Genomic DNA, 21402 nt, shown 5'->3' with positions numbered 1-21402 from the left:
CATCCATCTCATTTTGTAAACCCTTGGATAGTAGACATGTCTTTTGTATTCTGGTAATACAAAGATGGAATAGGTAGGGACAGATGGTATTTAAAACCACATTAGAGTTGGCTCTTAAAATATTTATGTTTACTGTTTTTATATTTCTATTGACATAACTTAGTTCAGAATTTTCTGTGATATACATTCTCTTTAGGAACACCAATAGTTCAGAAATAGCTTAAAAAATCTGTTCAGTCGCTCAGTCGTGTCCGACTCTTTGAGACCCCATGAATCACAGCATGCCAGGCCTCCCTGTCCATCACCATCTCCTGGAGTTCACTCAAACTCACATCCATCGAGTTGGTGATGCCATCCAGCCATCTCATCCTCTGTTGTCCCCTTCTCTTCCTGCCCCCAATCCCTCCCAGCATCAGGGTCTTTTCAGATGAGTCAGCTCTTCTCATGAGGTGGCCAAAGTACTGGAGTTTCAGCTTTAGCATCATTCCTTCCAAAGAACACCCAGGGCTGATCTCCTTTAGGATGGACTGGTTGGATCTCCTTGCAGTCCAAGGGACTCTCAAGAGTCTCCTCCAACACCACAGTTCAAAAGCATCAATTCTTCGGTGCTCAGCTTTCTTCACAGTCCAACTCTCACATTCATACATGACCACTGGAAAAACTGTAGGGTATTTGTATTTGGAAGTTGTTTAAGAAGAATAAATCTCCCTTCATTATATTTTTTAATTTAGTTAAAAGAAAGCTTGGAACAATCAATAGGCCAACTGCGGAGTCAACGGTTGTCAAGAAACTCAGGAGGGAGAAGTATTTCTGTTACAAGTCTGAGTACAAGTGACCTCGATGGTGGCACTGTGACAGGTAAATTTTTCAGATTCTGAAAACCTTTTCTTTCTTTTCTTTGTCTTAAAAATGTTCCTGAAGTATATATTGAGGACATGTAGTATTTAGACAAATGTAACCCATACTTAAAATCCTTCAAATAAGGTGCTAGAAGATACAGTTTTACAGTGAATATTTTGAAACATGTTCAATGGGACTTTGATATTCTGAGTCTGTTACTTTGGTTCTTCTCAGGCTCTGTAGACCATGTAAAGCTTTACCTGACAAAACTTTGATTTAATTGTCTGCCTTCAGTCAAAACAAACACAAATAGGATTTGCTATGTGGTGTACTTTCTGGATTAGAAGTCTTATTTTAGGTTCATAGTTCTTCAAATGTCTCATTATGAAATACCCTGTGATAGTTGTTAAGAACAGGGGAGTTTTATCCTTTCTGTGCAGCTAGATTTCAGTGGCTGCACAAAAGGTGATAACGCTTAGTTTGCCTATAATTAACCTTACTTATACTTTGCTATAAGTGGCAACCCACTCCAGTATTCTTGCCTGGAAAATCCCATGGACAGAGGAGCCTGGTGGGTTACAGTCCCTGGGGTCACAAGGTGTCGGAGACAGCTGAGCGACTGAGCACACACATCCTTTCCCACAGCACCGAGGTTCATGTTTGAATAGCGAAGACTTGTAAAAGCTTGCGGTGAAGAGAGGCAATTAGAGTGAACCTTAGTAGCTTGCACTGTTAATATTGCTATTGGTCATGATAATGACTAAAAATCACAGTTGGCTATTTCTTTATGTAGTTTAGTTCATTTATACTGATTTTTAAACACCATTCAGATTTTAGATAATTTGTTGTTTGAAAATTTCTGTTTTATTAGTATTAGTTTGGGGAATCATAGAAGTTATTTTTATAGCAACTTACTATTTTTATGTAAGAGAAAATATTCTATCGCTTCCTTGAAAATTAAAGCCAGTTAGAATTTTTGATATGTTCTATTTCAGATCACTTCAATTGTTCATTTTATCTGCTTTAAGAGCAACAGAAGTGCCAATTTTGTGGAATTTTATGGCCACAGCGAGATTTGTTTGTGATTGTCTATGGAAAATAGTGTGTGTTAAGGGCACATGTGTATATCCATGTGTGTTATGTACTTCCTGAGTGAAAGTTTAGATTGTTGCTTCTTATTTTTTAATCCTTTTCTCTTTTCTTTCTTCTGTAAAGACAGCTACCGTTTTCCACCTACCTCACCTCTCAAGGACTATGGGGATCAACAGGGTATTAAACGAAATAGGTCCAAAACTGGTGTCCGATTTGTTCCGGAGACTGATGATGTGGGCCAGGTACTTTGTTCCCATTCTATAGTCTGTATTCTTCCTATTTCTGTTTAAATGACTAACACTTGAATTTTGTGGCTGTGTTTTAACTGTTTGATCATCACTAACTTTGTACTGATTTTTTTAACGAAGTAAACTATTTTATTTTCAGTCTGTTGATTACCATCATACATTTATTTTGAACTTTGTTATGGAGGATTATAATTTGTTTTGTTCCCTTGCTCAGGTGACTCACTGTTCTGGAAGCTCTGCTATGTCAGCTACTTTGTAATTTGCTAAGTTTAGTTTACTATGAGCAAATTAGTCTTTATGTGGTTAACCTATTGATATTTTCCATAATTTTTTTCTTATTGTTGAATCATTGATGGAGCCACTTTCTATGAAGCAGAAATTCTAAACTTTTTCCATGTATTCATGAAAGATTTTGAAAGTATTAGTTCTCTGGATATACGTTTTTGCTTTAAACTTCTCTGCAAGATCTGAAAGTTTTTGTTGTTGTTGCTTTGGGTTGCTAAATTAATAATGGATAGGAGAAACAGACTGGTTCCAAACAGGAAAAGGAGTATGTCAAGGCTATATATTGTCACCCTGCTTATTTAACTTATATGCAGAGTACATCATGAGAAACACTGGGCTGGAAGAAGCACAAGCTGAAATCGAGATTGCCGGGAGAAATATCAATAACCTCAGATATGCAGATGACACCACCCTTATGGCAGAAAGTGAAGAGGAACTAAAAAGCCTCTTGAAAGTGAAAGAGGAGAGTGGAAAAGTTGGCTTAAAGATCAACATTCAGAAAACTAAGATCATGGCATCCGGTCCCATCACTTCATGGGAAATAGATGGGGAAACAGTGTCAGACTTTATTTTTTGGGGCTCCAAAATCACTGCAGATGGTGGTTGCAGCCATGAAATTAAAAGACGCTTACTCCTTGGAAGAAAAGTTATGACCAACCTAGATAGCGTATTCAAAAGCAGAGACATTCCTTTGCCAACTAAGGTCCGTCTAGTCAAGGCTATGGTTTTTCTAGTGGTCATGTATAGATGTAAGAGTTGGACTGTGAAGAAAGCTGAGCACCGAAGAAGTGATGCTTTTGAACTGTGGTGTTGGAGAAGACTCTTGAGAGTCCCTTGGACTGCAAGGAGATCCAACCAGTCCATCCTAAAGGAGATCAGTCCTGGGTGTCCATTGGAAGAGCTGATGCTGAAGCTGAAACTCCAATACTTTGGCCACCTCATGCGAAGAGTTGACTCATTGGAAAAGACCCTAATGCTGGGAGGGATTTGGGGCAGGAGGAGAAGGGGACGACAGAGGATGAGATGGCTGGATGGCATCACTGACTTGATGGACATGAGTTTGGGTGAACTCTGGGAGTTGGTGATGGACAGGGAGGCCTGGTGTGCTGCGATTAATGGGGTCGCAAGAGTCGGACACGACTGAGCGACTGAACTGAGCTGAGAAGATATTGCTGACTTTGACATCTTTGTTTTGGTAGTTCTAAGATTGAGAGCTCACAATCAATGTTAGGATACTCGTTTGTATTTTGTGCTTATTATAGTATAAGATAAAAAGATAAAAGGACTAAGTCCTTTAGAAGACACCTTGTAGAAACTTTTCCTTGACTATTATTTTTTGGTAGTTGCAACTGACTAGTAATGTTGATTATGTGATTAAACCTAGAGCAGAGAACAATATCCTAACATTACTCCCTCTTTCATTTTATTTATTTAGTGCTGCTGTCCTGGGACAGTGCTTGTACTTGGAAACAGTGATGAACAAAAAACCTTGCCTTTTCATGAAGCTTACAATTTAGAGGGGGAGCTAGATACTAATCAAAAAGTATATAAATACACCCAAAATTATGATCTGAGATGAATGCTATAACAAAAAAAAGCCTAGGGCTGTGGGTGTGTTCCCTAGAGGGACCTACTCCAGTCGGGAAAGCCTTCCCAAAGAAAGGCTGATTAAGCTGAGATTTGAAAGTTGATTAAGAGTCATTTGAGGTACAAAAGATAGCTTGGCAGGAGGGAAGAGAGCAGCTATATGTAATTTACAGAAGGCCATGTGGCTGAAGAAGTGTGAAACTGATACTGTGCACAACCATGTAAGGGGGTGACAATAACTGAAAAAATCACCCTGGTTCTAGTGTAGAAAATGAAGTCAGTGTGGACCAACCAGTAGGAAGGATGCTGCTGTGTTCTGGGTGTGAGCTGATGGTCACTTGGATGAAAGTAGATGGAGCTGGAAAGAGGGCGGTAGATTTAAAAACTGTTTGGTGGATAAAATGAAAGATCTTGAAGATCAGATGACCATTTGGGAAGGGTGGAAATGAGTGTAAAGGAGGGGTCAAAGATGGGTCCTCAGATTCTGCTTTGTAAAACTGGAAAATCCTGATGGCAAAACCTCAGTGAATGGCCTATTGCTCATCTGCTGTGTTAGCTCTGCTCCTTTCACTAGTTCTGCCTTGTTTCAGTCCACGTCTTAGACGACCTGTAGCTCCACGTGACTGTGTACCTTCCTAGTGCCCCAGTGCCGCGTTTGTGCTTCTGTTTACATGTCTGTCTCTTATATAAATTCAGAGCCATTTGTTCCCAGCACAGTTGCTGGCACTCATCTGCTCAGTATACGTTTGTTGAAAGAATCAGTTTGGTATTTCTGCAAGTCTGCATAGCTTACTTTTTTGTTATAAAGTATAGCCTACACATATGTGTATAGCATACCTATTTACCATTAAAAGTACAATAATATGAAAAATCCATGTAATCACCACTCAGACCAAGAAATAGAGGATTATAGTACACCCGAAACCTCTTAACACTCCTCGCTTCCCCAAGGGCTATCAACTATTTTGCTTTCTGTATTAATCATTCTCTTGATTTTTTAAAAATACCATTTTTACTACTTGTATCTTACTTAGTATTGCTTGCATTAAGCTTTATATAGGTGGAATAATGCAGTATATATTTGCTAACGTGCCTTTTTCGCTTGATGTTTGTTTCAAAGTGTAGCTAGCTTCGATCTTTCATTTTCAGTGCTGTGGGATACTCCCCTGGAGGACTATATTGCAGTTTGTCTCCATTCCATTCTTAATGGACTTTTGTTTTCAGTGTTTCCACCATGAACAGTGCTGCTCCACACATTCTTGTCCGTGGTTCCTGGTGCATGTGGGCAAGGGTTTCTTGGCAACATGGGTTGGCACACTGAGGCACATGGTCTAGTTGAATAAAACTTTACTGTAGCACAGTCACGCTCCTGTGTTTAATGGCTACTGTTGTGCTGTGATGGCAGAGTTGAGTCATTGTGACAGACGCCATGTAGCCTGAGAGCCTGAAATATTTGCTGCTGTACTGTTTACAGAAGAAGTTTGTGAACCACTTTTCTAGAGTGTCTGTCAAGAGTGAAATATTGCATTATACAGCGTGTAATGGTTAATGTTACATATGGTTTTAAACACTTTTCTTTGGGAAAGAATATTTTATATCTTTTAGAATAGACATTTGTTCTATTATGTCTTGATAACATTATAAAAATTTGTGTACTATTGGAAAGAGGAAGTTCTCCTCTCTTACTTTCAATGAATCTTCATGGAAGAATTCAGCAGAATCCTAAATGGATAACTTTGTTTTGCTGTTTTTAGTTTCATGCTTTTCATCAGTCCCTCCGAGACCTCAGCAGTGAACAAGTTCGCCTTGGAGATGATTTCAACTGGGAACTTGCCAGAAGAAGCCGGTAAAAGCTGAAAATGATTTTTGTTGAGGAATTAATTGTTAGAAGAATAAAACAGGTTCTCTAGTTGACATGTTTACATGAGTTTACAAAAAAAATACTGTGTTTTTATACTCATATTTTAAAGTATACTAATAGAACAGTTCGAAACCCTTTGAATTTGCAATATATCATGACTTAGTGTTAGACAAGTTAATTTCATACTTTGAAAACGTTTTGTTTTATTACAATGGAATGCTGGCATTATAGAGAGAGATGTTGTTAGATATTAGTAAAGAGGTAAATATGCAAACATTGGGTTAGCTAAAAGGTTCATTTGGGTTTCTCTGTAGTATCTTGTGGAAAAACTCAAATGAACTTTTTGGCTAACCCAGTGCGTTGGAGAGAGAGCCCGAGACCAACTGACCAACACTGGAGGAAACATAATGTAGAATTCGTCAGTGAATTCTATGTGAGCCATTGTAGAATCAGACATTTTATCTTTCAGTTGAAATCTTCAAAGCCCAGTTGTTTACATCTGCCCAGTTTTTGCAATTTTGTTGATTCTGGGTTGTCCCAAGAAGTATCACTTAATTTAAGATTTCTTCTCTGTCTTTATTTTCATCATAAATAGTGATAGTTGGCTTTCATTTAGAGGCCATATTTTTCTTGGTCTTTTAAAATTTATTTTTTATTAGAGGATAATTGCTTTATAATATTGTATTGATTTCTGCCATAGATTAACATGAATCAGCCATAAGTATACATATGTCCCCTTTATGAACTTCCCTTCACCTCCCACCCCATCCCACCCATCTAGATTATCACAGAACACTGGATTTGAGCTCCCTGTGTCATACAGCAAATTCCCACTGGCTATCTAGAGGCCATAGTTTTCAAGGAACATTTTATCCCATTGCAAAAGTCACAATCTGTATACAGCAATGATTAGGGAAAAAAAGGTTAATTGAAATTCATTTACCAAATTCACTTGCTAATTCCTATTCTAGCTAATGAAATCATTCCACATGCCAGTTTTATGTTGCTATAGCAAAAACAGTCAAAGCTATAAATGTTAAATCTATGAATATCAACTGTAATCTGTGTAAGTTTTCTTCTTCTCTATAAGGAAGGCAGGAAATTTAGTAATAATTAAAGACCTTACTGTTAGCTTATTACTACTGCCACCAGTAAATAGTATTGCACACTTATTTCATGTCAGGTTGATTTAGGTTTATTTCTTAAAACAATTTTATTGAAGTGGTAATTATTGTTTTCCTCATTTTGAAATACGGAAGACTGGTGGGGTAGGTGAAAGTGTTAGCCGCTCAGTCGTGTCTGACTGTTTTGAGACTCCATGGACTGTAGCCCACCATGCTCCTCTGTCCATGGGATTCTCCAGGCAAGAATACTGGAGTGGGTTGCCATTCCCTTCTCCAGGGGATCTTTCCAACCCAGGGATTGAACCTGATATCCTGCATTGCAGACAGATTCTTTACTGTCTAAGCCACCAGGGACGCCCAGGGGTAGGTGAGGCATACTCAGGTCAAACTCAGAGTTTGACTTTGGAAATGTTAGGTTTCAGATACCTGTGAGACAGCCAAGTGGAAATGTAAGAAATGTAGCCAGACATTTACTCTGGAACTCCAAGGAGAAGTTTCCATTAGAGAAATTTACGAGTGGTCAGCATATAGAAGTGGTATTTGAAACTATGATAATGGATGGTATCCAGAGGGAAACTGTAGGGAGAGCATCAAGGACAGTTCTAGGAGGTCCAATATTCAGAAGCCATATAAAGAGAAGAGCTGGCCTGAGGGCAAGAGCTAGTCAGGGATGGGAAATCCAGCAGCATGCAGAACCACAGAAGCCCAGAAAGGAGTACAGTGAAGAAAGCCTATCACTTAAGATAGCTTCTTTCTGAGGAATTACTAAGGGCATGCAAGTGAAATAAAATGACAATTAAGAAAAAGGAAGATTTAGGTTATAAGAAACAGTGAAACTTACTGAGGACTTCAGTGAAAGGAATTCCCAGCATGATAGCCATATAGCAGGTCCAGGAATGAATCACTGAATTAGAGCAGGAAGTAAGTAGCCTTTGAGATGAATGTAGTTAAGAAGAATGGCATAGATTCTTAAAAGATGATTCAGTAATAAGTGGGAGAAAAATATCAATCATGTGTTAATAAGGTCAAAAGATAATGGGAACGCAGAAAAAAACAAAAGCGCCGGAAAGTTAGTGATCCCGGTGGGAAGTTAGTGATTCCGGTAGGAAGCTGACTAAAATGAGAGCATGATAGAATGTAAGGAGAAAGTATTAATTCTCTACAGTGAAGTAGTTCATAATGGGTATAAATATATTAAGTAGGTTATACAGGTGACCAAAAGAACTGAAAATAGTAATAAATTTATCTGAAATTGGAGAGCAGTGTTAGTGAGTTAAATATTTCAAAACAGAACTGAAAATATCTAGAGTTGAAAATGATGGCAATAACCAGCAAAGTAATTAAGAATGTATTAGGCGAGCATGGCTGCCAGCGGGGATTGGAACCAGATAAATGTGAGAGAGAAAGGGCTCTGCTTTTCTTTGTAAGTTTCCTGTACTATTCGATTATTTGTCATGTGTGTTATTAGTTTGATGGGAAAAAGGTAATGGAAGATAAATCAGTGAGGACAGAGTTTGTACAGTAATCTCAGATGTAATTTGATGATGAATTGCTGGAGAGGATGTGAGATAAGAGTTTTGTCCTCCTTACCTCTTTCATTCTTCTTAATTTAAATTGAGGATTATAGCCTTTTTTTTTTTTTTTTTTTTTTAGTGAAGGTGATGATGTAGTATAGCATTATTTCTCAAAATCTAGTTCCCAGACGGGCAGTATCAGCATCACCTAGGAATCTGTAGGAATGCCTTCTTGGGCTCCAATGCAGATCTACTGACAGATTCTGTATAACACATCCTCCAGGTGTTTCATATGTTTGCTAATCTCTGAGACCCACTGCCGCAGAGTATTATGTAATAACATATTGTGATCTTGTAAGTATCATGAATTACATATATTTTCTCAAATAGCCGATTTAAATTTTTTCTTGTTGTTTGTTTGTTTGCCTAGGTCAGATGCTGCAACAAGAAGGGCTTTGGAAGAATTGACTGAAAAACTTAATGAAGCCCAAAAACAAGATGTGGTGAGATCTCCTTGTTCATAGAAAGTTTTATTTCATACCCAGGTGCTAGGGTAATTGAGTTGGTCATAATCACAATCAGTGTAATAAAGTTTAACTTTTTGTGTACTATATACCATTTTGTCTAAAATATTCATGAATTTTGGGCATTGAGGCTTGAAATATTTATAGTGGTATTATGTTAGAGATAGAATTAATTTTTAGAGTTTGGTTATGAAAATTTAAAGATATTTTAAACTTTATTGATTCAGTGATGTTGTGCTTTTATTAAATGATATTTGAGAAATACAGACTTTTTTAGTAGTGACTCTGTAGCACTCTGTTAAGTATTTTTAAGTCATCTCACAGAAGCATGGGATCACCACTATTGCAAAGGCCATCTTGCTCTGTTTTTTGTTTGACATGGTGCTGACTGGAAAAAAAAAAAGAGCCCTAATCTTGAATTTTATTTCAAACTCAGATTGTTGACTCTCATTATTCAGTGATTTCTTTTTGTGAAATCACTATTCTTGCTGGAATTAAGATTAAAAATGAAGTATATACGGTGTCCATTTCTTTGCATCATCAAGTTGTTTTTTTTTTCTTTTTTCTGGAGAAAAAGTTATCAGTTGAAGTGGTCACTAAACTGTTCAGTTGCAAACTTAGCATTTCAGGAGCACTGTGTATTCATTCTTTCATTTACCACAAAGACTTTGAGAGTAGTGGCAACATTTTCTTTTCTTGTTTTATTAAAATTAAGAGGTTCCTAATAAAAGCAAATAAATTTTCTGCAGTTGTAATTTTTCTCCAGATGTTACTATGTATACAGGTTCTTACATAATATGCTGAACTTATTTTGGAGTTTGAATTTATTGGCCACATATGCTAAGAGATGGATATGCTCTGTTTTCAAAGATATCAACTTAATTTCTCTCATTTTTAGTTTAAAAAGTTTGGAGGGATAATGTACTTATAGGAAGGTACACTTATTAGTGTATAGCTTGATGAATCTTTACAAGGTAGGCACACTCATGAAACCACAACCCAGATCTAGAAAACAGAATGTTGTCAGTGCATATAAGCCTCTTTACTTCCCCTCCCAATCATAATTTTCCTTTTCTGACCATGATTTTGACTTTTGAATCCATAAATTAATTTCACATGATTTAGCTGTTTATATAAATGGAACCATGTAGGCATTTTTTGTGTGTGTGGGTGTCTGATTTCTTTTGCTGATCACGATTGTGATATATCTGGGTGATATGTCATGAACTTGGAGTTTGTTCATGTTTATTGGTCCTTAGTATTGCATTGTATGGATATACTGCAGTTATTTTAACATTTGGTGATAGATATTTGAGTTATCTCAAATTTGGGGCCATTACAAATAATCTACTGTTACCAGTCTATTTTAGTGCACATTGCTTGTATTTCTGTTGGTATATAACATGGAGTGCAGTTGCTAGGTGCCTTGCAGTTGAGTGGATACTGATAGACAGATGTCCAAAGTGGCTTCACTAATTCACACTCCTAGTAGCAGTGTATGAGAAACTGTGTTGCTTCTCAAAGACTTGATATTATTAGTCTTTCATTAGTAGCCATTGTGTTAGGTGCTTACAGTATCTCATCATGGTTCTAATTGGCATTTTCATGATTAATGGTGATCAGCATCTTTTCATGTTTGGCTACTAGCTATTTTCTTTCCTGAAATGCCAGTTCTTCTTTTGCCCACTGTTTTTATAGGGCTGATTGTCTTTTTGTTGTTGATTTGTGGGAGGTTTTAATTTTGTACATGAGCACTTTGTCAGTTATCTGTTTTGCATCTATTGTCTCCCATTCCACAGCTGTTTCTTTGGCGGGGGGGGGTTTGTTGTTTTTTTAAAACTCTCTTAATTTGAGTCTTTTGTTAAAATTTAATTTAGTTCATTTTCCATCTTTTTTGGTTAGTGCTTTTTTGACCTATTTAAGGAATTGGTCCTTATTTTAAAATCATGAAAATATTCCCTTATATAATCTTTGGGGAGCATAGTGTTTTACCTTTCACATTAAAATCTATTATGTACTTGAAATTGATATTTGTTTCTGGTGTGAAGCAGAGGTCATACATTTTATATGGCTATCCAGTTGATTCAGTCTCATTTACTGAAAGGACTACCTTTCTCCACTACTTTACAGTCCTGTCTTGGTCATAAATAAAATGTTCATATGTACAGTCATCTGTTTACTGGACTCTCTGTTCAATCATCTGGTTAATTTGTCTATCCCAGTGCTCATATCACACTTTCTTTTTGAATAGAGTTCCTTGTGCTATATCGTGGGTCTTTGTGGATTGTTTTATAAATCGTAGTTTTAAGTTTACATGAACCAGCTGATTCCTCCCTGCCCAACGCATTTTTTTTTTTTTTGTAACCATGAATTTCAATTCTTAATCTGTGAAGCTGTTTCTCTTTGGAAAAAAGTTCATTGGATTCCACCTAGAAGTGATATTGTATGATACTTGTCTTTCCCTGTATCCCTACATCAGTTAATATTGTGTGATCATTTCTATTAGCTTGGTGCAGACATGTAATAATCGTGGTTTTTGCATTGTTGAAATTTGCCCTTTGATATTGGAATACATTCTTAAATGTGGTTATGTTATATATCATTTTAATGCACATTTATTGCTTTATGTTTCTGTGCTAATGACTTCTTGCTATTTGTTTTATATGTATTTTAGACTATGGAAATGATGTTAGACAAAAAGCAAGTTTGAGCGATTTTCTTATTTGAGTTCAAAATGATAATAAAGCAGTGGAGACAACTTGCAACATCAACAACGCATTTGGCCAGGAACTGCTAATGAGCATACAGTGCACTGGTGGTTCAAGAAGTTTTGTGAACGAGAGGAGAGCCTGGAAGATGAGGAGCACAGAGGCCGGCCATTGGAAGTTGACAGTGACCAGTTGAGAGTGATCATCGAAGCTGATCCTTTTTCAACTGCATGAGAAGCTGCTGAAGAACTCAGTGTCGACCATTCTGTGGTGGTTTGACATTTGAAGCAAATTGGAAAGGTGAAAAAGCTTGATAAGTGGGTGCTTCATGAGCTGACCAAAAATCAACAAAAATCATCATTTTGAAGTGTTGTCTTTTCTTATTCTATGCAACAATATTTTGCTCCTTGGAAGAAAAGCTATGACCAACCTAGATAGCATATTAAATAGCAGAGACATTACTTTGCCAACAAAGGTCCGTCTAGTCAAACGTATGGTTTTTCCAGTGGTCATGTATGGATGTGAGAGTTGGACCATAAAGAAAGCTGAGTGCCGAAGAATTGATGCTTTTGGCCTGTGGTGTTGGAGAAGGCTCTTGAGAGTCCCTTGGACTGCAAGGAGATCCAACCAGTCAGTCCTAAAGGAAATAAATCATGAATATTCATTGGAAGGACTGATGCTGAAGCTGAAACTCCAATACTTTGGCCATCTCATGCGAAGAGTTGACTCATTGGAAAAGACCCTGATGCTGGGAGGGATTTGGGGCAGGAGGAGAAGGGGACGACAGAGGATGAGATGGTTGGATGACATCACCGACTTGGTGGACATGAGTTTGAGCAAGCTCTGGGAGTTGGTGATGCACAGGGAAGCCTGGCGTGCTTCAGTCCTTGGGGTTACAAAGAGTCGGACATGACTGAGCAACTGAACTGAATGCAACAATAATGAACCATTTCTCGATTAGATTGTGACATGCGACGAAAAGTGGATTTTATGTAACAACCAGCAATGACCAGCTCAGTGGTTGGACTGACAAGAAGCTCCAAAGCGTTTCCCAAAGTCAAACGTGCACCAAAAAAAGGTCATGGCCACTGTTTGGTAGTATGCTACTGGTCTGATCCACTGCAGCTTTCTGAATCCTAGCAAAACCACTGCATCTGAGAAGTATGGTCAGCAAATCGATGACATGCTTGAAAAACTGCAATGCCTGCAGCTGGCATTGGTCAACAGAAAGGGCCCAGTTCTTCTCCAAGACAATGCCTGACTGTACATCACACAACCAGCATGTCAAAAGTTGAACAAATTGGAGACAGTTTTGCCTCATCCATCATCTTCACCTGAGTTCTCAGCAACCAACTACCACTTCTTACAAGCATCTCAACAACTTTTTTCAGGAAAGATGCTTCCACAACCAGCAGGAGGCAGAAAATACTCTCTAAGAGTTCATCGAATCCTGGTGCATGGATTTTTTATGCTATAGGAATAAAGAAATCCATTTCTCATTGGCAAAAATGTGTTGATTGTAATGGTTCCTATCTTGATTAATAAAGATGTGTTTTATCCTAGTTATCATGATTTAATATTCACAGTCCAAAACCACAATTACTTTTGCACCAACCTAATACTTTCTTCCCTGTGGTTGGAAATGGATTTATGTCATCTTTACCTCATGTGAAGAGTTGACTCATTGGAAAAGACTCTGATGCTGGGAGGGATTAGGGGCAGGAGGAGAAGGGGACGACAGAGGATGAGATGGCTGGATGGTATCACTGACTGGATGGACATGAGTCTGAGTGAACTCTGGGAGTTGGTGATGGACCGGGAGGCCTGGCATGCTGCAATTCATGGGGTCGCAAAGAGTCGGACACGACTGAGCGACTGAACTGAACTGAACTATGTCTGAGTAATAATGTTTAATATTACACTGTCTTGATATTACTTTGTGAAAAGTTGTGATATGATAGAGTAAGTCCTTTTACTTTGTTCTTCAAGATTGTCTGGTGTTTTTTACTCTTTGTGTTTACTTTAGAATCAATGTGAAATTGTTTAAAAACTTACCGGGATCTTGCTTGTATTACATTGTAGTCAAACTAATACAGTGTTTATAAGATTTATGCCTTGATTTGATATCTTTATGCTATTTTATAGTGTGTCATTTAGCAGTTAAAAATTTAACAATCTTTGTTTTTCATTAGGAGAATTTTCCCTATTCATTTCAGTTCAGTCGCCTGGTCGTGTCTGACTCTTTGCAACCCCATGAACTGCAGCACACCAGGTCTCCCTGTCCATCACCAACTCCAGGAATTTACCCAAACTCATGTCAATTGAGTCAGTGATGCCATCCAAGCATCTTGTCCTCTGTCATTCCCTTCTCCTCATGCCTTCAATATTGCCCAGCATCAGGGTCTTTTCAAAAGAGTAAGCTCTTCACATCAGGTGGCCAAAGTATTAGAGTTTCAGCTTCAACATCAGTCCTTCCAATGAACACCCAGAACTGATCTCCTTTAGGATGGACTGGTTGGATCTCCTTGCAGTCCAAGGGACTCTCAAGAGGCTTCTCCAACACCACAGTTCAAAAGTATCAATTCTTCAGCACTCAGCTTTCTTTATAGTCCAACTCTCACATCCACACTGACTACTGGAAAAACCATAGCCTTGACTAGACAGACCTTTGTTGGCAAAGTAATGTCTGCTTTTTAATATGCTGTCTAGGTTGGTCATAACTTTCCTTCCAAGGAGTAAGCATCTTTTGATTTCATGGCTGCAGTCACCATCTGCAGTGATTTTGGAGCCAAAAAAAAAATAACGTCCCTCACTGGGAGGGAACATCCCCCCTGCCCCCGCCCCGAGGGCACAGTGTGTACAAATGTCACTTACGTACCATTACACTTCCATTACTTTTGTGTTTTGGATGATGTCTGTAGAACAGTAAATATCTTTCTAAATATTGGATGTAGTTTTAATTAATTTAGTTTGCCTTGTTTCTGCTTTGTACTATGTTGACTGATTATTAGCTGTAATATTAGATTGTCACTGACCTCCTTTTCTCCATTTGAGAATGCTGCAGCTGACAGTACTTCACAGAATCACTTTTTTTTGTTGTTGTTTTAATACTTGCTATTTAGAAAGTCCTTCACAGTTTTCCCTTGTTATCTCTAATTTTCTTGAAGAGATCTCTAGTCTTTCCCATTCTGTTGTTTTCCTCTATTTCTTTCACTGATCCTTGAAGAAGGCTTTCTTATCTCTCCTTGCTATTCTTTGGAACTCTGCATTCAAATGGGTATATCTTTCCTTTTCTCCTTTGCTTTTCACTTCTCTTCTTATCAGAGCTATTTGTAAGGCCTCCTCAAACAGCCAGTTTGCTGTTTTGCATTTCTTTTTCTTGGGGATGGTCTTGCTCCCTGTCTCCTGTACAGTGTCACGAACCTCTGTCCATAGTTCATCAGACACTGTCTATCAGATCTAATCCCTTAAGTTTTATATTTCACTTCCACTGTATAACCATAACAGATTTGTTTTGGGTCATACCTAAATGGTCTAGTGGTTTCCCCAGTTCCTTCAATTTCAGTCTGAATTTGGCAATAAGGAGTTCATGATATGAGCCACAGTCAGCTCCTGGTTTTGTTTTTGCTGACTATATAGAGCTTCTCCATCTTTGGCTTCAAAGAATGTAATCAGTCTGATTTCGGTGTTGTCCATCTGGTGATGTCCACGTGTAGAGTCTTCTCTTGTGTTGTTGGAAGAGGGTGTTTGCTATGATCGGTACGTTCTAGCGAAATTCTATTAGCCTTTGTGCTGCTTCATTCTGTACTCCAAGGCAAATTTGCCTGTTATTGCAGGTGTTTCTTGACTTCCTACTTTTGCATTCCAGTCCCCTATAATGAAAAGGACATCTTTTTTGGGTGTTAGTTCTAAAAGGTCTTGTAGGTCTTCATAGAATTGTTCAACTTCAGCTTCTTCAGCATTACTGGTTGGGGCATAGGCTTGGATTACCGTGATATTGAATGATTTGCCTGGAAACTGAACAGAGATCATTCTGTCGTTTTTGAGATTGCATCCAAGTACTGCATTTGTGACTCTCTAGTTGACTGTGAGGGCCACTCCATTTCTTCTAAGGGATTCTTGCCCACAGTAGTAGATATAATGGTCATCAGAGTTAAATTCACCCATTGCAGTCCATTTTAGTTTACTGATTCCTAAAATGTCGATGTTCACTCTTGCCATCTCCTGTTTAACCACCTCCAATTTGCCCTGATTCATGGACCTAACATTCCAGGTTCCTATGCAGTATTGCTCTTTACAGCATTGGACTTTGATTCCCTATTATTATTTTAAATTTTTCCTATTACATTTAATGTAAATATTGATTTAGTTTGTATAAATCTACCATCTTACTCTTTGCTTTCTGTTGGTTCCACTTCTGATGTTTTTAAATTTTTTTTTTTTGTCCTTTGGATTCATTAGTTTTCATTTTCCATATTATCTTGCTAATTATACCTTGTTTTGTTACTCTTTTTATAGTTAATGAAGGGATTAAAACATGCATCCTAAATTTATCAAATCTATATAACGTAGCACTTTAAGATCTTCCCAGGAAATGCAGGACTTAGGAAATTCTAACCCCATTAATCTCCCTCTCCACTTTTCTGTTACTATGATAGATTTTAATTTTGTATTTCATTGAACTACATCAGTCAGTTTGTCGCTCAGTTGTGTCTGAGTCTTTGCGACCCCATGGACCGCAGCACAGTAGGCCTCCCTGTCCATCACCAACTCCTGGAGTTTACCCAAACTCATGACAGTTGAATCAGTGATGCCATCCAACCGTCTCATTTTCTGTCATCCCCTTCTTCTCCCACCCTCAATCTTTCCCAGCATCACAGTCTTTTCCAGTGAGTCAGTTCTTCGCCAGAGAACTCTGGTGGCCAGAGTATTGGAGTTTCAGCTTCAGCATCAGTTCTGCAAATGAATATTCAGGACTGATTTCCTTTAGGATGGACTGGTTGGCTATCCTTGCAGTCCAAGGGACTCTCAAGAGTCTTCTCCAACACCACAGTTCAAAAGCATCAATTCTTCAGCGCTCAACTTTCTTTATAGTCCAACTCTCACATCCATACATGACTACTGTATGAAAAACAATAGCTTTGACTAGACGGACATTTGTTGGCAAAGTAACGTCTCTGCTTTTTAATATGCTATCTAGGTTGGTCATAACTCTTCTTTCAAGGAGTAAATGTCTTTTAATTTTTATTTTATATAGATTGTTCTTTTAGATTTATCCTTATATTTATTTTTCTTTGATTTACATTTCTTTCTATATTTTTTATCCCTTTCTGCATCTCTGAGATTCTACATGTGCCTTAGGAACATACTTTAAAATTTACTTTAGAGTGAATCTGCATATACCAAACAGAATTCCATTTAGAATTTTATTTAGAGTGGGTCTTTTGGTGACAGATCCTGTCTATATTTGTCTGAAAGTGACTTTAGTTCACTTTCTTTGTTGAAAGGAATTTGGACTAGATATAAAATTGTAGATAGGTGGTTGTTTCTCCATTCTGTACTTTGCAGATAACATTTTTTATCATTTTTTGAGTTCTGTTGTTTCTGTTGGGAAGTTAGCCGTTTGTCTTAGTGGTGCTTTTTTGGAGGATAATGTGTATTTTTTCTTTAATTGCTTTTGAATTTTTCCTGTTTTTGATTTTCTACAATTTTACTAGTTGTGTTCTATTGATTTGTTGTTTGATGATTATAGTTGTGTTGACTTCCCCGGTGACTCAGACGATAAGCCTCTGCCTACAATGCGGGAGACCTGGGTTCAATCCCTGGGTCGGGAAGGTCACCTGGAGAAGGAAATGGCAACCCACTCCAGTATTCTTGCCTGGAAAATCCCATGGGCGGAGGAACTTGGTAGGCTACAGTCCATGGGGTTACAAAGAGTTGGACACGACTGAGCAACTTCACTTATCTTTTTAAAAGTTATTTTTGCCTTACTCTCTGTCTCTTCTTTGTAGACCTCACATTTCATGTAATGTTAGAGTTTTTCAGTCAATCCTTTTTGTCTCTTAGGTTCATTTTCTATAATTTTAGAAATTTGTTTCTCCATTCTTTATTTTGAATGTTTTCTGCTGATCTTTCATTTCGTTCCTTTCTTTGGGTAAATCAAATCTGTCAGACTCACCTATTGATTTTTATTTTTAGTCGTTACGCATTTCATTTCTAGAATTTTTATTTCTCTTCTCTTTACTTTTTAGTTTTTTTTTTTGCCCAAATCCTCAAACTATATACTTTTGTCTCATAACTCCCTTGTTTGGACCTTTTATAGGTCTGTTTCTGTTACCTCTTATTTTTCTTGGATTTTGATCACATTGTTTTTGCCTTCTTTTTCGTTTTGATTGGTTATTTGTGATGACAGAAATATTCATCTCTTCAAAGAAATCTTGCACGGGTAGTTTGATAATTATTATGTATGAAAGGACATGTTTCCTTTTTGTTAGATTAGGCTAGGGGCAATAGCAGTCATGAATTACCTTATCATTTATCGTTGAGATATTTCAGTGTTACACTTCAGTGCCAGGTTTCAGCTATTTTTGATTCATCTTTACTGCTTGTATATAGTCCTTCAGGATTCCAGTCCAAAGTTCTGGGGTGTGGGGATAGTGTAAGTTTAACCCTTCCTTGAAAGGGTTATCAACTTGTTTTTCTTTATTTTCAGAAATAGGCTGATATTTAAGAGAGAGAAGATAGACTGACCTCTTGGGTTTCTTTTTTATCTTGCATCTCGGTCTCATCTGACTTTATCTCTTAAGCTTTCTAGTGCCTTAAAACAGATACTAAAGTAGTAGTTTTTGCTATTTAAGTTTTTTTCAGTGGGAGAATTGGTCTGACTTAGTCTATCAGGTTTCCCTGGTGGCTCAGATGGTAAAGACACTGCCTTCAATGTAGGGCACGCAAGTTCAATCTCTGAGTCAGGAACATTCCCTGCAGAAGGGGAGGGCAACCCACTCCAGTATTCTTGCCTGGGAAATCCCATGGAAGAGGAGTCTGGTGGGCTACAGTCCATGGGGTCGCAAAGAGTTGGACATGACTGAACAACTAACACACACGTCTGGTCTGTCATTTTTAGAAGTGAAACTCCTGGAATCTTTTTATTTCTATCAAGTTCCATTACTGTGTTTGCTGTTTTTATTGTACATGATTTTACCAAGTTTTTCAGCTGAGTCTTCCTTTACTTGCTACATAGGTGCATAACTTGTGAGCATGCTTTTTATAAGAACTTTGATCCAAATTCAAATATTCTTATTGTTCTGAGATCCTTGTAGATCTGAGTAAGCCATGGACATACCCAGTTGTCATGCTAGTTTGTTACATTGTTAGACAAGTGGAATAGTTTGGAGTTTGAAATGCTAATTTGCACAATGCACCTTACATTTGCTAAGTTTCACCTTTCGCCGTTTTATAAAAAAAGCCATAATGAACCAAGTTACTGTGTTTATATTTCTTTCATATAGCAAATAAAATTATCAAGTATTATCTATATAGTGTAGAATGTTAACATGGAGCTAAACTATAACCACTGAGTTTGAAGTTAACAGCTGAATTCAAAGAATGTCTGAGTTCTCTCATCATTACCATGTATCAGGAATTACTCCATGTTAGATAAAAGCTATAACTGGGCAGCTAGATGTCACACCTCACTAGTGCTTAGCTCATTGGTGTGATTGGTTTATACAACTTGACTATTTACTGAGCTACCCAGTGGGCCCACCTCATCAGGGCACGTCCTTTTATGTTGTCAAAACTTAGGAAATTGTACATACCTAATTGTGCACTGTTTTGAATTTTTTATCTGCCGTTTCCTCCCATCAAGTTGTGATGTTACAGCTTGTTTTGTGCTTTCTGTAATTTGCTTTCAAAGCAGATTTGTCTCATAACTGTGCAGATCCTCTCAAACTTCGCTTGGTTGTATGTAGTTCTGATTAAGAAACAGTTGTCTAATACAAAGCTTAAAAAATAATATGTTGAATTTTAGAAGGTCTTCTGAAGGCCACATGATGTTTACTTTCAGTTTGTGCAAGGCTTAGTATAGATTTTGTGACTCATCCCAGTTGAAGTCAGAGTTTACATTTTGTAACAGTTTGACACACTGTGTTGTGTTTGTGAATTAATGATAGCCTGTCTCAGGGAAGATGCAGTTTTGTTGTCTGAGCATTAAACTTCTCAGAGGCTGCAACCTGTGTCCCCATCTCCAGATTTAAGTTTAAAATAAGATTACCAAAGTGATGCACATTCACTGTGGAAACCTTTTAAATATTGTCAAGTACATAAAGAAAAATGACTGACTGCTCCTGTCGTCTACCAATTTCAATTTCTTTTGGTAACTGCTTTTAATCACGTTTATTGTGCATTATTCTGAGGCTACAGTTGTTTATCATGCATTTTTCTCAGTAACTGAAATATATCTTGAAAGTTTATAGAACACATTTTTCTTTGAGAGGCAGAAAGTATTAGTTCCTATAGCACATGCCAAGATCTAATTTGTTAATCCTTTGGGTGTCATAAATTTTTGTTTGTTTGTTTTCAAACTGCCCATTTCAAGGGGAATATTATTTTAGCATGATGTTATGGGAAATATTTTCTGTCAACACTTAATTGTGATAATAAACAATATTTTGTGTGCATCATACCATAGGAGAAATTTTAGTCCATTAGTTATCTGGGCTTTATCTGGCTGAGTGTGATAGGAGTGCATATTAAGTTTGATTATTTAAAAACATTTTTATTTTGATTTCTGTAGGAAGGCCACTAAATTGGAAATGTAAACATGGATCCAGCAGCTTATGAGTTAATTATTAATCAAACTCTAAGAACTCCCCCAATACTGCATTTAGAATAAAATAGTTATTGCAGAGATTACAATGGCAGCGTGTATAACTAATACTTACTGAAGTGGATTTTAAGCCAGCAGATATTATTAAAGATCTGAGGAATCAACATATTGAAATGCCAGAATACAATCCTGTGAATAGAATGCTTTTGCTGTTGTTTCCTCTCTCTTCATTAAAATGCTGACTTTAAAAGCTGTCCTAACTTTCATTGTTATCCTGCCTTTTTTACAACTAAATTTAGAGATTCAGGACATTTTGATATCTTGGCAGTGAATTTGACTGATTAATATGGACTCTGGTGAAAAAGAATTTTTCAATGTTAGGCTTTTCCCTTAGGTCTCAGAAATAGAAAATAGATGTGGAGTGGCAATAATGCATGTAGTCCTTATAATCTTATTATTGGGAATTATCTTATCTTTCAAAAGTTATAAATGTATGCTGTGTTGCAAGGTACAAAGCCTGTGCCATTCTGTTTAGAACTGTTTATGTTTGCTCTTCCTTCGGTCTTCTCTGTCTCAGGAAAGTGTGTAACAATCTACCTAGCAGTCAGCTAGGATTCACTCCAGATCTTGTTTTTCATACCACACTTCCAATCCATTATCAAATTTTGTCATTTTTATTTCTTGCAGTCTTGCTCAATTCTGTCTATATCATCTAATACTTCCATTCAGTCACTTTTATTGAGTTTACTGCAGTGGAATGCATTGAACTTGGTCTCTTGCCTCTTACAATTG

The 21402-nt window shown here is 37.4% G+C and overlaps 1 protein-coding gene across 1 annotated transcript in view; it reads left to right on the top strand.

The window, feature by feature from the left end:
* Window positions 1–21402, top strand: part of CEP128 (centrosomal protein 128) — a 469424-nt gene that overhangs the window by 44685 nt on the left and 403337 nt on the right. Inside the window, exons 3-6 of the mRNA XM_052647177.1 lie at window positions 732–858; window positions 2056–2174; window positions 5807–5898; window positions 8982–9054. Coding sequence (XP_052503137.1) covers window positions 732–858; window positions 2056–2174; window positions 5807–5898; window positions 8982–9054 — 411 coding nt within the window. The remainder of the gene's footprint in view (window positions 1–731; window positions 859–2055; window positions 2175–5806; window positions 5899–8981; window positions 9055–21402) is intronic.

This window comes from Budorcas taxicolor, chromosome 10 (assembly GCF_023091745.1).
Source record: "Budorcas taxicolor isolate Tak-1 chromosome 10, Takin1.1, whole genome shotgun sequence".
Taxonomy (NCBI): Eukaryota; Metazoa; Chordata; class Mammalia; order Artiodactyla; family Bovidae; genus Budorcas; species Budorcas taxicolor.
The sequence above is the reverse complement of the archived record's forward strand: the minus strand, read 5'-3'. Positions and strand labels throughout refer to the sequence as shown.